This window comes from Osmerus mordax, chromosome 17 (genome assembly GCF_038355195.1).
Source record: "Osmerus mordax isolate fOsmMor3 chromosome 17, fOsmMor3.pri, whole genome shotgun sequence".
NCBI lineage: Eukaryota > Metazoa > Chordata > Actinopteri > Osmeriformes > Osmeridae > Osmerus > Osmerus mordax.
The window spans coordinates 7,808,363-7,824,580 of record NC_090066.1 but is presented as its reverse complement, the minus strand read 5'-3'; the positions used below and the strand labels follow the sequence as shown (position 1 = coordinate 7,824,580).

Here is a 16,218-nt window from a genome sequence, read left to right as displayed (position 1 = left end):
AATGCCCTCTGACCTCTACGTAGAAACCCAGATGCTGGGTGGTTGTTGGAGTGTGTTATAGTTTCAACAAGCACATTATATACTAGTGTTGGTATCAGAATATCACGAGCAGAAGCACACACACACACACACAAACGTCCTTGAAATGGTTCAAAATAGCAACTATGCTCAGAGAGAATGGAGAAATACAGTGCAAACTGAAACACAGCATTTTAACTCGGCAACAGTAAATGTTTTATACTTTAATGTATTTTAATAAGAACTCTGATAATAATTTGTCATTCAATAGAATAATGCCACAATGTCAGTATATCTATAATTGCACACACCTCTGAACAAATTCATTGAGTGTTTCCTAGACTACTCGATGTGGAAATATTTATAATTGTAACCAAAACACATTTAGCTACATCCATACACAATGCAAAACAAATGTCATTACAATAAATCTGTTTAGAACATGTCTAGTCTTTCTGTACAATTCAGGTAGAAAATAAAAAGAATATTGCAAAATAATTGTGTTGTTTGCAACGAGAGATGCCCCAAGTAAGGCATATGAATACAAACCATGGAAGTAATTCCAAAGAAATACCTGCACTCATAACTTTGGCACTTGAGGTACAAACCTCTAAAACAAATTGGTGACAGACAGAAACATAAAACAGGCCCATAAAAATCATGACTGTGTATTCAGAGACTATAAACGTGTCAGTGCACAGGAGTCCTCAGTTGGTTTTACTACCAACACAGTAGGTAGTGGATAAGGAACTCTTTACTTAGTTTACAGTACAAACCCTGGATCTTTACAATGTAACAGCATAAACCTGAGAATCTAGACATGTGAGATACTGAATCACGTTCATAGCTTTTAGGCATTTTCATTCCAATCAAGTGAAGACCTAAAATAGGGGTGACAAGCTTCTTTTTTTTTATTTTTAAGTGCAACACTACTGAGTGCAGAACGTGACAGCCCAGACTGTGCATTTAAAAACATCATTCAACCAAAATTTACTTTTTAAAAATCTTGTAGAAAAGTTATTGAATGCGGTTTAAATAGGATGTTTACAAAACAGAACAATAACTGCAAACATGCACATTTTCACGGAGAAGAGCACAATTCAAGACATCTCAGTTACACAATCATGGTTCAATACACAGATAACAAGCGAATCAACAAAGCCAAAATTCCAGCAACAATGAATCAATAGCTACTGAACAGTGGTGTAAAAGGGTGTTGACATTGACTCCTGTGCTCATTAAATGTATTCAACTGGAGGTTTCAGAACAGAGGGGTGTACAGTAGTGGGGAAGAGAGATGACTCAGTAACATATGCCCTCATAGAAAATCCAGTGTCATTGTGTAGCAGCGGTCTATTAAGCTCAGGAAGAGGTGATGTGATCTCACCAAGGACACTTGGAGCTGGGGGAAGATACTGTGCTGTCATTGCTGCTGTCCCGGTGAGCTGTGCTTTGCTCTATAAAGGCAGTGAGGTGGACTGCTGTGAGGAAGATAGAGAACAAACAACCTCTTAGAGGACAAGACTTTCAACACAGTAGAGAGGGAGCCTCTTTTCGGACTTACCCAGAGAAGGTCATCCTTCCATAGGCTCCCAACCCGCCCCATCACACCCCTTCAACCCGTCAGTCCCGAGATAAACCTCACAGACTAGCATCAGAAACTCTTGCCAATTCCTATCTTTCTTCCTTCCTCTCTTCCTCTCCTTGTTCCTGTCTTCCTTCAACACCACTTTATTCCTTCTTTCATCCCTCCTTTCTTCCCACCTAGCGTTCTTTTTTCAAGTTGCCCACTAGACTCGACCAAAGTAAACTTATTGTTAACAGTCTCTGTTTTTGATATTACAACAGAAAGGACCGACAGTAATTCTAGACCGGAGTATGCTTCATGCTACTCTAAATAGTAATTACCAAAATACCCTGGTCACACACAGTGGTTTGTTTCCAAAAAGGCCCATTTCTAGAAATATACAAAGTCCTAATATCAACTGAACTTTCATAGACTAACAATTACAAGTTTGAACTGAATAAATACAACCGTAAACCTTCAAATATACAGTGTACAAAATGTACATCTTTAACAAAAAAAAGGGACAATGGCAGTAATTGAAAAATGACGAAAACCAGAAAGGTTATGTTCTGACCATCTGTATGCAGAGAGATAACTAATACCAAGGGGACCATCTTCTATGTAGCTGGTAAATGGAGCCTGCTCTTGCCATAGTACTCTGTTGTCATGTAGTCACACAGTTTCTGATATAGATGCTTCTAGATACATACATTCTATGTATGCCTACGCGTACGTACATCAAGATAAGAGTATTTATAGGCACCTGTTTCTGGTGTGTGTGTGTGTGTGTGTTAACCTTGCATTCATGTCTGCGTTTATACGGGTCTGTATATTCTGCCCTCCCTTGATTGGCTACGGGCCCTGCAGCAGGCCCTCCCATTGGATGGGCTGTGAGAAGACCTCCCTCTCCAGCCACATCTCATAACTATAGTGAAAGTCCTCCGGCAGCTCCACGCGCTGTCCCAGGACGCTTTGCAAGCAGTTGTCGACGGGGGCGAACTCTCCGTTCTGGTTCTTGTCGTAGCGGCGGCTGTTGAACTTCTCGATGCTCTCCCTCAGGGCACACTCCTCCGCTTGGAAGTCCCACGGCCGAGCGTCGATGTCTGGGAGAGAGAAGAGACAGAAGTCATCTAAACACACGGCCCCCCGCTGCTCATCACTGGGTCGACCGCGCTCCGGCACATTCCTCACCGTTCCCGTAGGCCCAGTCGTCGTTGAGTCTGTGTCGGACCTTCTGGTAGATGGCCGACATGGTCTTCATGTTGCTCTTCCTCCACTGGCGCCCCAGGTACTTGGTCTGGATCTTGAGCAGCTTGAGGACGTACAGCTGCATCATGGCCTGCTTCACCTTCAGCGCCCTCTTCAGGATGGGAGCAGACTTGAACACCACCAGCATCTGAGGACCAAGAGGAGAACGTGTTTTCTGCTCTGAAACTTGAATCTGGCCTCCTATAGCTCTGTGTGTCGCTGTTTCAAGGGGATGGACAATGGGTGGAAGGAAGAAAGCAAGGCCAAGGAGACGAGGTTTCCATGGTTCCAAGTACCATGGTTCTGGAGTGCTTCCACTTGGTGAGCTTGTTAAGGACCCTGAGCAGGTTGATACAGGAGAACAGATTCCTCCAGCAAAACTGGTTACTATCCCCAGCTTCCTGCAAACACACAGAACAGCCAATCGTAAAAAGGTTGAAGATAACAGCACAGTATGTTCATTCAGGAGGTAAAAAAAAAAATCCCACAATTGCACTGCCAGTGCACTGAAAAAGCCCCCAGCTTCCATAGCACATTTTAAAACAACCAATGTTGACCAAAGGCTCAATTTTACGTACACATAATCTAACAAAAAAGCAAAACAAGCACAGTACACTGGACGGGAGAGTGGAGAGCAATGGCAGACAGAGAGAGAGAGAAAGAGAGAGAGACACAGAGAGTGAGAGAGAGAGAGAGAGAGAGAGAGAGAGAGAGAGAGAGAGAGAGAGAGAGAGAGAGAGAGAGAGAGAGAGAGAGAGAGAGAGAGAGAGGACAGAGCACACTCACCAGGCTCTCAGCTGTGAGCTCAGGCATCTCATGGACCACACTGTGAGGGAAGTCCAGTACACATATACTGCAACACACACGTGGAGAGAAGCAGACACATGCCGTCACACACACACACACATAAATATACAGTGTATACAAACCACACACACGCTTGTATACAAGCGCAATATACCTGGAAGCGCACATCTAAAGGGCACATAAATACTTTGATGTATACAATACAATGAGAGCTATGGAAAGGAGAGATTGTGTCAATATGAGTTTCTCTCACACACACATGCAGACACACACACTCACACAAGTGTACACACACGGGCAGTTTATCCTGTCATGGAAGTGTGAAAACGTTTTTGTGCAATCACACAATATATATTTGGCACAGCTACCCTGATGCCACTTGGGCTTGGCAGACACAAAGTCCTGTCCTTATTTAGGCACTGACGCAGCCCTGAATAAACATTGACAGGAAGTCAGGTCCTTATTTGGATGCTAAACGGCCAAGGTAGCGAGACAGGCAGTGGCTCCTACCTGTTCTTGGCACTGATGTAGGACATGATGTTTTGGTTGAAGAACTTGAGGATGAGAGGAATGCAGTTGGCGAACACCAAGTGCTGGGACACGATCTCAAACTGCACGGAGGTGAGGCCCACAGTGAAAACCACAGAGCATCCAATTAGAATCACAGCGGGGATGTGAGTGCTCCCTTCAGACAGCAGGTGGCGCCACAGCATGTGAATATCCTAACCCTAACAGCCGAAGCAACCTTTTTCAACCAAATAATTGCCACGTAAGACCCTACATGTACACAATATGTCTTCAGCAGAGCAGATGCTCCTTCTGTTTCTAAGAGGATGCCCTGTTGGCTAACATCGGGAACGCTGAGAGAGTATATCTGATGACAACACATTTGTGGTGAGGAGTGTGGATATGTATGCAGGAGACCTATCTCTTACACCCTGTAAGATGAGGACAGCACGATGGAGAAATGAGAAGAACATAATCTCTCGAAAATAGGAATGAAAGCCCCCGTCACAAGAGAGAGGGAGCTTGGAGTGTTCAGAGCCCAAATCCTCCCCACCCCCCGTCTCCCCACACACTCTTTCAATTTCCCTGCTTGGTGCTGAGATGAATAGATTGTTGACTGTGTGCCTATCAGACCAGTGCAGGATGTGAAGGCTTTGGCGGAGAATGGGGAGGAGTGGGGGATAGAAGGAGGAGGATGGAAGTGAAGGGCGGAGGATGGAGGGAGGAGGAGAAGATTAGACAGTGGCTAACCTGGTACATATGGAGGTGGAGATAGGCGGTTGGGGGTGGGATGCATTGGTTAGGTTGTTTGGGGAGAGTGATGGAGGGAGGGAGAGGGAGATGGAGAGAGAGAGAGTGGGAGAGATGGAATTAAAACATGAGCACGTGTGCATGTGCGTGTGTGAGAGTTTGCGTGTGTGTGTGTATGTTTGTGTGTGTGAGAGAGAGAGTGTGGGTGTAACACAAAGAGAGAGAGCGTGTGTGCGTACGTATGTGAGAGAGATACAGTGTGTGTATACAGTATGTGAGAGAGCAAAACAGACAGAGTGTGTGAGGGACAGAAAGAGAGAGTGTGTGTGTGTGTGTGTGTGTGAGACAGAGAGAGCAACCTGGTAGATGTGGTTGAGTTTGAAGTGCTTGAGCAGCAGCAGCAGCAGGGCAGAGATGGCCTTGACGATGATCTCCTTGTGTCTGTTGACGTCAATACCCAGCTTCATGCTCTGAAGAACTGTTATTCTGTACGCACATGCACCCATACACACACACACACACACAGGCACACACAAAAGGGACAAATCTCTCATGATTCATAGCGACGGCCTCACAAAACAAGCTATTAATTTCTGTGTCAGAATGGTTCAAATAATCTCCTTTGATCTAGATTCTTTTAGTCAGTTATTTAGCCACTGGTAAGGAGATGGTGTGACAGCACCATGATGGTACATTGAGATGAGCCCATATGTCATTGTTTGTCTCACATATATCTGGACGAGTAGGGCCAATGCTATTCTTGGATGGGTATCAATTTAGTCCCCGCTGATCAATGGGTGGGTATCATTCATTTCCACGGAGGGGTGTCAATACGTACGGCATCTCCTCTGGCAGCACATCGGCAAGGATGTTGATCGAGTCGGTCTTGGCCTTGGAGGTGGGGGCAGCAGCCAATAGCAGCTTCAGCAGGGCAATCTGAGGGGAGGGGGGCACAGGCAGATGATTGGCCGAAAGGGCTGGCGTCGTTCGAATGTAGTATGGAACGACATGAGCCCACATCAGCACATACTGCATAACCGCCATGCTACAGCACCCGAGAGACACTCACCACGTACTGGGAGAGGTTGGGAAGCATGCCCAGATACAGGATCTCTGCTGGGGTCTCCTCTACCTCCTCCTCCCCCTGAGCAAGACATACACACTCAGCAAGGACACTCAACCCCACGGAAGGAATGGCACACGGTAATAGTGCTGGAACCGGGCCATAAGGCTACAGTGAGATTTGCATGGCGTGAAAGACTACAAAGATGGCGTCACTGACCAGGGTCATAGGGCACTTCTGAAGCTCCTCCTCTCTCTTGATCTGCACCTCGGCGATAGAGACATATTTGTGCTGGAGGAGAGGAAGGAGGAGGTTGGGATTCAGAAAGAGGACATTTCTGTCCGTTTTCTGAGTCAGTTGTTACGCGTCAATCGAACGCGTTTGATTGCCGTGAGTGGGATGTCAATCTCCACAGGTATTGATCATCCGTGAAAGGATGGCGTGACGAAAGATTGGCCTTTGAGTCACTCAGTAGAAACACTGACGACCTGAGTAGGAGGAAAGAAAGAGTGGGCCGCACTGAGAGAAGAGAGAGGGATTGACAGGTGTGACTAAGACAGGGAAGGAATAGGGGAACGCGGTTGATGAGATGGATTCGTCCTCTCACCTGTTTCAGGGTCTTCACGCTCTCGTGTATGGGCCTCGGTAAGCCCACCAGGGTCTCTGTGTCACTGAAGGAGAGAAAACACATCTTGGCTGTTCCACTTCCTGTATGTTGGTCTAACTGCCAAGCGGTCAACACAGACTCTGACAGACTAACCCTTCAGCCTATAGCTTTTCGGGTGAATATAATATTTATTTTTTTGGTTTAGTTTAGTTTCCCTTTCAATTGAATGCCTTAGTATTTCTATGTGGATTCACTTAGGATTTTTTGGTTTATATAGACAGAAATAAAAAATGACTACTACTACTTACTTTCCCAAAGTGAAGCCAATGAACTTGTTCCTGCTCGTCTCTAGGAATGTCTCAATGTCTTTCTCCCTATGGACAGACAGGGGGAGAGAGAAAGACAGAGTGAGAGACAGACAGACAGGTAGAGAGACAGGCAGGCAGGAAGACAGACAGACCAACACACAGAGCCAAACGGCCAGACAGGTAGAAACAGACAGACAGGTGAGTGTCTCATAGGAGGGTTTGCAAGGTCTTGCAACCAAAGGCGCCTGCATGCTCAATTAGCCCGCTAAGTAAAGCTATAGCACTGTGAGGGAAGAAACCTAAAAGCACATTCACTATAATCCACAAACGCTCTGAACATACGAGTGGCTTTAATCCTGCAAGAGTGCTTCACACACACACACACACAGACACACACACACACACGCGTGCACACACACACACACGTGCACACACACACGTGCATACACACACACGTTCACACACACAGTGCCAGTGTGCTGTGGGAGTTCTTACATCCCATCAGTCACACTGCCATGGGCTGCTTCTGCCTAACCCCACTCTCTCTCTTCCCCTTCGTCTAGCTTTCTCCCGCCCTTTCCCCAATCTCTCCTCCTCCATCTCCCCCCCCCCCTCTCTTAATAGCCTCCCCCCTCTTAAGTCTCTCTCTCTCACACACACTCTCTCTCTCTCTCTCTCTCTCACCTCTCTCTCTCTCTCTCTCTCTCTCTCTCTCTCTCTCTCTCTCTCTCTCTCTCTCTCTCTCTCTCTCTCTGCAGGGCCACATTTGACACTCATCTCATCTCGTAAAACAGTCCAGCCCACCACCACGCTCGAAACACACAAGCCCACACACACCAACACACACACTCCCTCACGCTTATGATAAAATGAATAATGCGTGAGTTTACTCCATAACGAGGAGCGGACGATAAGCGCCGAGACTTGCACTTGGTCATTTGCCCCCCTCCCCTCCATTCAACCCCTATCTTTCATCTAGCCACCTATCCCTCCTCCTTTCATCTAACCCTCCCGCTCTCCTCTCCTCCTCCTCTCATCTCCCCCCTCCATCTCAGCTGCATAATTCATGTCCCTGGAGCTGTGCACACTGGACAGGGAGAAGGTAGGCCACTCTCTCTAGCGGAGAGACACAGAGGAGAAAGCGATGAGGAGGCTTTGGAACAGCGCTCCTATCTTCTCCACCCATCTCCACGAGCACTGCTGGATGTAGGGTCGACAGTGTGGAGCCGCTGGTTCCTGGTGTTGGGAACGGAGCCTGGGTGTCTCACCTGACCTTGGGTGCCCAGGGGAGCCCCTTGGGGAAGGAGACCCTCTCTGTCGGGGGCCGGAGGGGCGGCGGCGGGGGTGGAGGCTGGATGATGACATCGCGGTCCAGGGGGTCCACCTCCCCCTCTATGCCGCTGTCGGCGTCGTCGCCGTCCTCCTCCTCGTCCCTCGCCTCGTCGTTCTTGAAGGGGTCGCGCTCGTTGTAGGTGTCCAGGCTGTCCTGCTTCACCAGGGGCTGCGGGGGCAGAGTGTGGACCAGCAGGGGGCGTAAGAGAGCGCAGGGTCTGTGCTGGCTGTGAGGTCGGCAAAACCACTCCTCCACTAACTAGCATTTTCATATAGCAATTGTAGGATATATTGACTATTTGCTCAAAATTGGAAAAATGACAAATATCGTATTGTTAAAAAGCATATGAAATGCAGATTCCCCTTAGTCTTTAGACCAGGAATAGAATTAACAAGGATCCAGGGACTAGGCCTGTGACCTGTTTCAACACCAGAACTACACATACACCTCTATCTCCATTATCAGCCAATCACCATCCCCTTGAGTTCTGGCAACCAATAAGAAAACTGCAGTCCTTCCACATCAGGCGCAAGCAAGACAGGAAGTTAGGACTCAAACTCCTTCCAGACTTACCATAGGAGGACTGCATACTCCACCTGGGTAGTAGCTCATCAATCACAGACCTAGTAGCATCTTATCCACACCCATACGCAGGTGTTACACAGAGAAATAGCATTCCCATCACAGTTAGGTCAACACAAGCCCAATCTACTCAAACACTTAGGTAGGGGAGCTAGATGAATGACTGAGCCAACCAAACGCAAGCATCAGGCACGGTGGGTTGCAGAAGTAGAGCGCACTGCCACAGCAGTCAATGTATGGTGGCGCTGTGGTTGCTAGAGAGAAGGAGAAGAGAGAAAGAAGAAGGAGGAAGAGAATAGAGACAGACAAGAAAGAGAGAAGAGAGAGGGAAGAAGGAAGAGAGAGAGAGAGAGAGAGAGAGAGAGAGAGAGAGAGAGAGAGAGAGAGAGAGAGAGAGAGAGAGAGAGAGAGAGAGAGAGGTGGTGGCGGGGGTGTGGTGAGGAGGGGCCTGGTGCAGGTGACGCATTGTGACTCATATCCCATGAAGAAGACAAAGCCATTCTCTGATAGGTGGAGCAGAGCTGGTGGGTGTGTCTAGCAAGGGTTGGAGGCCAATCCTGTTTCCATTTCTCCAAGTCAGAAAGTAAACTGACGTGCCAGTCCAACAACAGGAAATAGGGAAATGTATTTGAACCAAAAACAAAAGTTCAAATCACTTCCTAAATTGACAGATCTGAAACATAATTGACCTTTCACCCTGTGTGTTGAGAGTATAGTACAGTGGTGCCCAGCAGGTCAGGGGCCTGGAGGTAGCCATGTTGAGTTGATGGAGACTACAGCTACCACAGAGGCTAGTGTCCATGTCTGCAGTGACCTGGGACTGGTGGCCTGCTCTGGTCTGGGTGACCACAGAAACAGCCTTCCAGCCAGAAGGCCAGCTAGTCAGCAAGCCAGCAAGCCTGTCTGTCTCTTTGTCCCAACCACGCAGAGCAGACCAGAGTGGAGGAAGAGGAGGAAAGGCAGAGAGGGAAGAGACAGGGAGAAGAAGAGACGAAGAGAAGGAAAGACGGCAGGGACGAAAAAGGAGAAGGACAAAAGAAACGGCAGAGGAAGAGAAGAAAGAGAGGAAGAAAGGGAGGAGGCAGAGGAGGTGAAGAAGTTGAGATAAAAAAAAAAGAGTGTGCAAGACCAGCCCAAGGCAGAGAGCTTATGCAGAGAGAGAGAAAGATAGAGGGAGGGATAGTGTGTAAAGACCTGCTTCTTGGCAAAGGGACTGTCTCCTTCCAAGCTATCAACAAAGGCACTCTGTAGGGACACAAGGAAGAGGGGGGAGGAGGTGAGGTGAGTCTCAGGGAGAAGAGAAGAGCCACGTAGCCACTACTGCAGTCCAAGCTCTACACACAGCACAGTTACAGTACAGATAGCCCGTTAGAGAAACAGAGGGAGGGGAGCACAATTAGGAGTTAGGGAGAGATAGGAGGAAGTGGGAGCGAATGTCAGCACCTCTAAGGGGAGACTAGTGTTCTTCACTAGGGGAATGCCGACCGGTTTAGAAGCTTTGACTGACACACCTCCAAAAGTGTGTCACGGCCAGGGGTAGGGCCGAGCGCAGAGGTGTGTGAGAGTGTGTGTGTCTGAGTGTGTGTGAGTGAGTGCGTTAGTGTGTGTTACCCTGCGGCTGCGCCGGCCTCTCTTCTGCTGCTGCTGCTGCTCGATGAGCTCCATGGCGGAGGCGGGGGGGGAGGCAGCTCTCATGGCGCGCACCACCTTGATGCTGTCCTCAGGGAGGGCCGCCAGGTTCAGACGCTCCCGACCGCGCACCTTCAACTCCTGCAGCTCCTCAAAGCCCCCCAGGGTAAACTGGTGGACACACACACACACACAAACGCTTTCTGTAACAAACACTGCATAGATGTCAGGTGAACACAGTTATAGAATAGACTTTCTCAATATGTGTGTGTGGGTGTGTGTTTGTGTGCTGACCAGGATGGTCTTCCACAGCAGCAGCAGAACCTTCTTCATGGGGAAGTGGGGGGCGTTCATGCTGCAGAACTTGGTTACCATGGTGAAGAGCAGCAGGGTAAACGGCTCTCCGTTGTCCAGAGGGGAACCTGGAGGATGAGGGACTTCACTACCACGCTGAGGCAAGGCATGGTTCACCACACCAGCCTGGTGCCAGACCGTCATTCATGTATTTGTTTGTTGGTATCTTCAGGACAGCATGGTTTGTGTACGTGGTGACTAAGCAATACTGCAAATACACACAAATGTAGGCAGGCAGAAGAGCAAAAAGACACACACACTAATGCACACACACCCACGAACCACACACACACACACTAACCACGCATACACTCAAACCGCACACACACACACACACACACACCTAGCTCAGCCTTGAAGGCGGCTCTGCTGCTCCTCCACTCTGGCCTGTCGTCCTCTGTCTGCATACGGACTGTCTCCACCATCAGGTACATGATACTCAGCAGCACTCTGCAGGAGAGGACAGGGAGCTCAGGGTGTGAGTGTGTGCGGCGGTGGGGCGGCATGTGTGTGTGTGTGTGTGGAACCACTCTCACCTGAGTTCTGTGCTGTCCGCCAGAGAGATGGCAGGCTTCCTCACCGCACTGCTGCACGCCTGGTTGTTACTGAACACACACATACATACACACACGTACACAATTTGAGGAACATCTACAGAACTCTTAAGAGTTCAAAATGACAGGCAGACAGGCAGCCCTTAAAAGGCCAAAGAGAACAGGGAAAAACAGACAGGACAGAAGGGGAGAATTGGGGATGAGGCCAATGTGGGGTAACGAGTGGCAATTAGGGAATTGATCCCAAAACGTGGGGTGTGTGTGTGTGTGTGCCAAGGTGCAGCAGCTGTGTCTTTAGGCAAGCTGATGGCGCTCGCTCATTAAAGAGGAGCCAGAGGAACCAGTGAACAGGAAGCCCTGCTTCCACACTGACTCATGTTAGAGACAGTTCCACATGCTCTCTCTCTCTCTCTCTCTCTCACACACACACACACACACACACACACACACACACACACCAGGCCTTTAAGAAAAGTAAAAATAGATGTTCAGTTTGCTTTAAGCCTCTGAGGTGAGGGCCTGTCCTGCTCTCTCTCTATCTCTCTCTCTGGCTGTCTGTTTCTTTCTCTCTATCTCTCTCTTTATCTCTATATCTCTCTCTATCTCTCTCTCTATCTCTCTCTCTATCTCTCTCTGGCTGTCTGTCTGTCTCTCTCTCTCTAACACTAAACCAACACATGTTGTGTTTAGGCTGCAATGTTTGTTTGTGTTCAGGGTGTTGAGGTTGTGTTTAGACTAAGTGTTGAGGTTGTGTTGAGGTTATGTTGAGGTTGTGTTGAGGTTATGTTGAGGTTGTGTTGAGGTTGTGTTGAGATTGTGTGTGCTCTACTCACTCTATCTCCATGCTGAGCAGCTCCAGCAGAGCGGTGAAGATGCCCATGTCGTACAGCAGGAACACGTTGTGTCTGGACCAGTACAGAACGTCCACATCCGTGTCACAGTCATCAAACACACCTGGGGAACACACACCACCCACGTGTACAGATGTAAGCGGTTTATGTACAGGTATAGTCATACACACACATTTGACTGTGAAAGATATGCAATGATAATGTATAATTTGTAATTGCTACAAGTGGTTATGACTAGCGGAAGGTGGCAATTTGTGCGTGTTTATGAGTGTGAGTGTGTGTGTGTGGCAGCCAGTGGTACCCTGAGCCAGGTAGAGGATGGCCCGGGCCACCTTCAGCCTCTTGTCCCTGTCGGTGACCTCCAGGGCATCCAGCAGTCTCATCACATAGGCCTTCTGCTCCTCCACACCCAGCTGGACCCACCTGCGGCCACGCACTGCAACGCAGGGGCAGCACAATGCCTTGTTCCAAACACTGTGACGGTAATACAGATCTAGGAGGCACTCGGTACACTTAACATGGATTTCATCTTTCACCTCTAAATCTATTTTCCACTTCCAAATGTTTCACTTTGAACCCCTCCCTCCCTTCCTCCCACCGGAGTGTGAGATTAGCAGGGATCACAGCAGCTCGTTAAAACACTCCCCAATGAGGAGCTGGGGAGCTGGGGGGTGGGGGGGGGGCAGATGTCACAATGTCCTTGACCAGCCAGAGCTATATCTGGCCCAGCCATGTACAGGGACAGGGCAGGGCCAGGGCAGGGACAGAGAGAGAAACAGAGACAAAAACAGACAGGTCATGTCCTGAAGAAGTCCCTCTGAGAGGGCAAGCCTCTGTTGTGATCCTGCCGTTCTGACCGGAGAGCAGTGGAGTGTGACGAGGGGGACGGGGGGGGACGGGGGGGGGGGGGGGACGGGGGGGGGGAGGGTGCATGACAGACTGAGGAGTGATGGGGGGGTGACACATGTGTTGAAACATTGATGAGGACACTGTCACTGCCTCTGCACACGAAAACCCCGGACAGAGAGACAGTCCTCTCTCTGTCCCTCACTGTTTTGGCACTTCTTCTTTCTTTCTATCTATCTCTCTCTCCTTCCATATCTCTCTCTCTCATCTATGCTGAACAGACAGGCAAACAGACTTGCTTATCCTGCTTTTCATGCCTCCAGCCTCTCGGAGGTAGATGGAGAGAGGAGAAACCAATCCTATCAACAGACGACGTCTACGAGGCTCGTCCGTGTTCTTCAATCTCTATCTATAGCCGACGGCTCAACCTTGTGCTGTGTCATCATCTGCCGGGCTGAATCAAGCCCGCTAAAGCTGGCAGGACATAGAACAACAAGGGGTGGCATATACCTGCACAGATACACACGGCACAATGTCAATGTCACAAGGTCGGAGCGGATGAACAGTACACACACCCCAGGTGAGTCAGTCGACAGGACTCAAGGAAGAAAACATCACAGGTTTTCTTCGCTGTCAGGTTACTTAGCCTTCATTCCTCTGATAGGGCTCCGTTGATATCAGTGCCATGATATGCCTATGGTTCTGGCTGTGCATGAAGATAAGCCAGTTTAACACACAACTGAGCCGGTGACTGCTGTGCGAAAATGTGTGTGTGTGACAGTGAGCAGCTGAGCGTGTCTGTTCATAGCAATCCCCACTTCACGACTGTTATGAGTTCAGAGGAAGCAACACACCGAAAACAAAATGCACACACAACACGCACACACACAACACGCAAACACACACAACACGCACACACACACTGCCGGCGGTTGATTTCTCTCTCCTTGCAGGGAGCCAGTGGTGACAGAGGAACATAATACCTGGGAGAGCTCTATTAGTTCTATCAGTCTCATTTTCTCTCCCTTATCTCTCTCTCCCTTCTCTCTCTCTCCCTTCTCTCTCTCTCTCTCTCTCTCTCTCTCTGCACACTCTCTTCCTTCTCCATCCACCTCTTTCTCTCTGTCTCTTCTCTCTCTCTCTCTCTCCATCTACAGGATCTGTTCTCTTCTTTCCATCTCTACCTCACCCTTCTCTGACTATTTATATCCTTCCATCTACATCTCTCTCTATATATATTCATTCTTTATCTTTGTCTTTCTGTGCCTCCATCCCATCTCTCGCAATCTGTCGATCCCTAGCTATCCATCTCTAGCTTGTTAATTAAATGACAAGTAAACCATTTTGTGGGTATGGAAACAGACAGCTAATCCAAGGTCATTCAGAGGCCAATTGATACACACACTAGTTTAGAAAGCATACCCGCGCACACACACACACAATCTCATTGGCTGAGTCAACACAAACACACAAACACAACACACACACACAGTACCATGGCTCCTGAAGTCTTCCTCAAAGTAGTCCCTGTTGAGAGAGAACTCCGGCTCTTCGGTGTAACTGTAGAGCTCTGAGGACACAGACACGACAGAGAGAGAGAGAGAGACAGCAGATGGTTAAACACACACACACACACACAAACAAACACACACACACACAACCTTCTCACCTGAGAGCTCAGCAGTCAGGCTGTCTGTGTCCCCATACTCAAACTCTAGGTTGGGGGACTCCATGGAGCTCTGGGGAGGTGAAAGAGCAACAATAAGCGACAGACTCACACACACACACACAGACTAACACTAACAGGATACTGAGTAGGCACCAGTCCTATCCTTGAACTCCCTTGGAACCACACACACACACACACACACACACACACAAACACACACACTCTTCAGGTTTTTCCACTGCTCCTCACCAGACGGGTAAACAGCCCGTTTGTTGTTCCGCATGACTATGCAAATGCGGTACGGCAGCCTTGGTAGAAGCAGGGAGGGAGAGTACAGCAGGAGTCAACATGCCCCACATTTCACAGTGGATTAACTATGGTAGCCAGTCAAGGGTCTCTGCTGCTTTGACATTAGACTCACCCCATGATTACCATGTGCACTCCAGGCACCATATAGACCTCAACACACACACGTATATACTTACAGTACAGCCCAACACACACCCGTATATACTTACAGTACAGCCTTACACACACACACACACGTATATACTTACAGTACAGCCCAACACACACACACACAGTCCCACAAAAACCAAGACACAATTTGACACATGTATAACCACACACGTGCATTACCATCCACACGCATGCACACACACACACACACACACACACACAAAATGGGGGATGGGAACAAAGCCCATCACTGTCAGAGCTGCTAAAAGGCATCTTCTCCCAGGGCAGGAAGACAGACGGAGAGTGTACGCATTGTCCCACCATAGTGAACCAGTCATCTCCAGACAACCACATCAGGACAATGCAGACAACACAAAAATGGTTGGCCCTGTACCACTGGGTCAACACCAACATCTGAGCACTCACATGCACTCTAAAGAACACCTCTAGGTGCAATCATAATAATGCACACAATAATCTATGTTTGACTGATCTTGGCTGACACAATGTAATCAAGAGAGTGGTGCTTAGTGATTAAATGCAACTCAATTCAGGATGAAAAATATATTGAATCCCCAAGATTGGCCCAGGGAAGGTAATTTGAGTTTACAAACAGAAGGCGCACGGAATGACCTCGACAGGATTCTTTAGGATTTTACAACACAGGTGTTCCTGAGCCTTGCTAGGCATTATATGAGTGGTCTGTTTGCCCAAGCCTGGAGTACGATGATGAAATGTGATGGTTGACCTGTGTTGATCTGAGGCAGTGAACACTGCAGGAGTGACAGTCATCGCCAGATATAATATCTGAGCTTGAAGGGCCTAAGTAAAGACTGGCAGATTGACAGACAGCCACTCAATTCAACGCAGTAAAGTTGACTCACTGTCAACACGTTTTTTCACACTATGTTGCTAAACTGTGGTCCTGCCTATCTGCCTGTCTATCTACCTGCCTGCCTGTCTCTGTCTGTCTGTCTGTCTGTCCGACCTATGGCAACAGGACCAGTCCTTCCTTAACTTAGAACATTTGTGATATTTCTCTCAGTCACTCCATGTTACCCTGCTC

The 16,218-nt window shown here is 48.5% G+C and overlaps 1 protein-coding gene across 2 annotated transcripts; it reads right to left on the bottom strand.

Moving 5' to 3' along the window:
- Window positions 1-222: 222 nt before the first annotated feature.
- strip2 (striatin interacting protein 2) lies at window positions 223-14,763 on the bottom strand (the record flags this gene model as incomplete). 2 transcript variants are annotated; one of them, XM_067254071.1, is given in 21 exon segments in its annotated part: window positions 223-2,688; window positions 2,777-2,981; window positions 3,130-3,234; window positions 3,620-3,686; window positions 4,151-4,251; window positions 5,257-5,383; window positions 5,736-5,833; window positions 5,967-6,041; window positions 6,180-6,251; window positions 6,568-6,631; window positions 6,876-6,941; window positions 8,144-8,376; window positions 9,985-10,035; window positions 10,402-10,590; window positions 10,714-10,841; window positions 11,117-11,223; window positions 11,310-11,378; window positions 12,161-12,281; window positions 12,480-12,614; window positions 14,520-14,594; window positions 14,694-14,763. In XM_067254071.1, coding segments are annotated over 21 exon segments (2,409 nt in total), but the record flags the coding sequence as incomplete, so codon positions are not given.
- Between the last annotated feature and the right edge of the window lie 1,455 nt (window positions 14,764-16,218).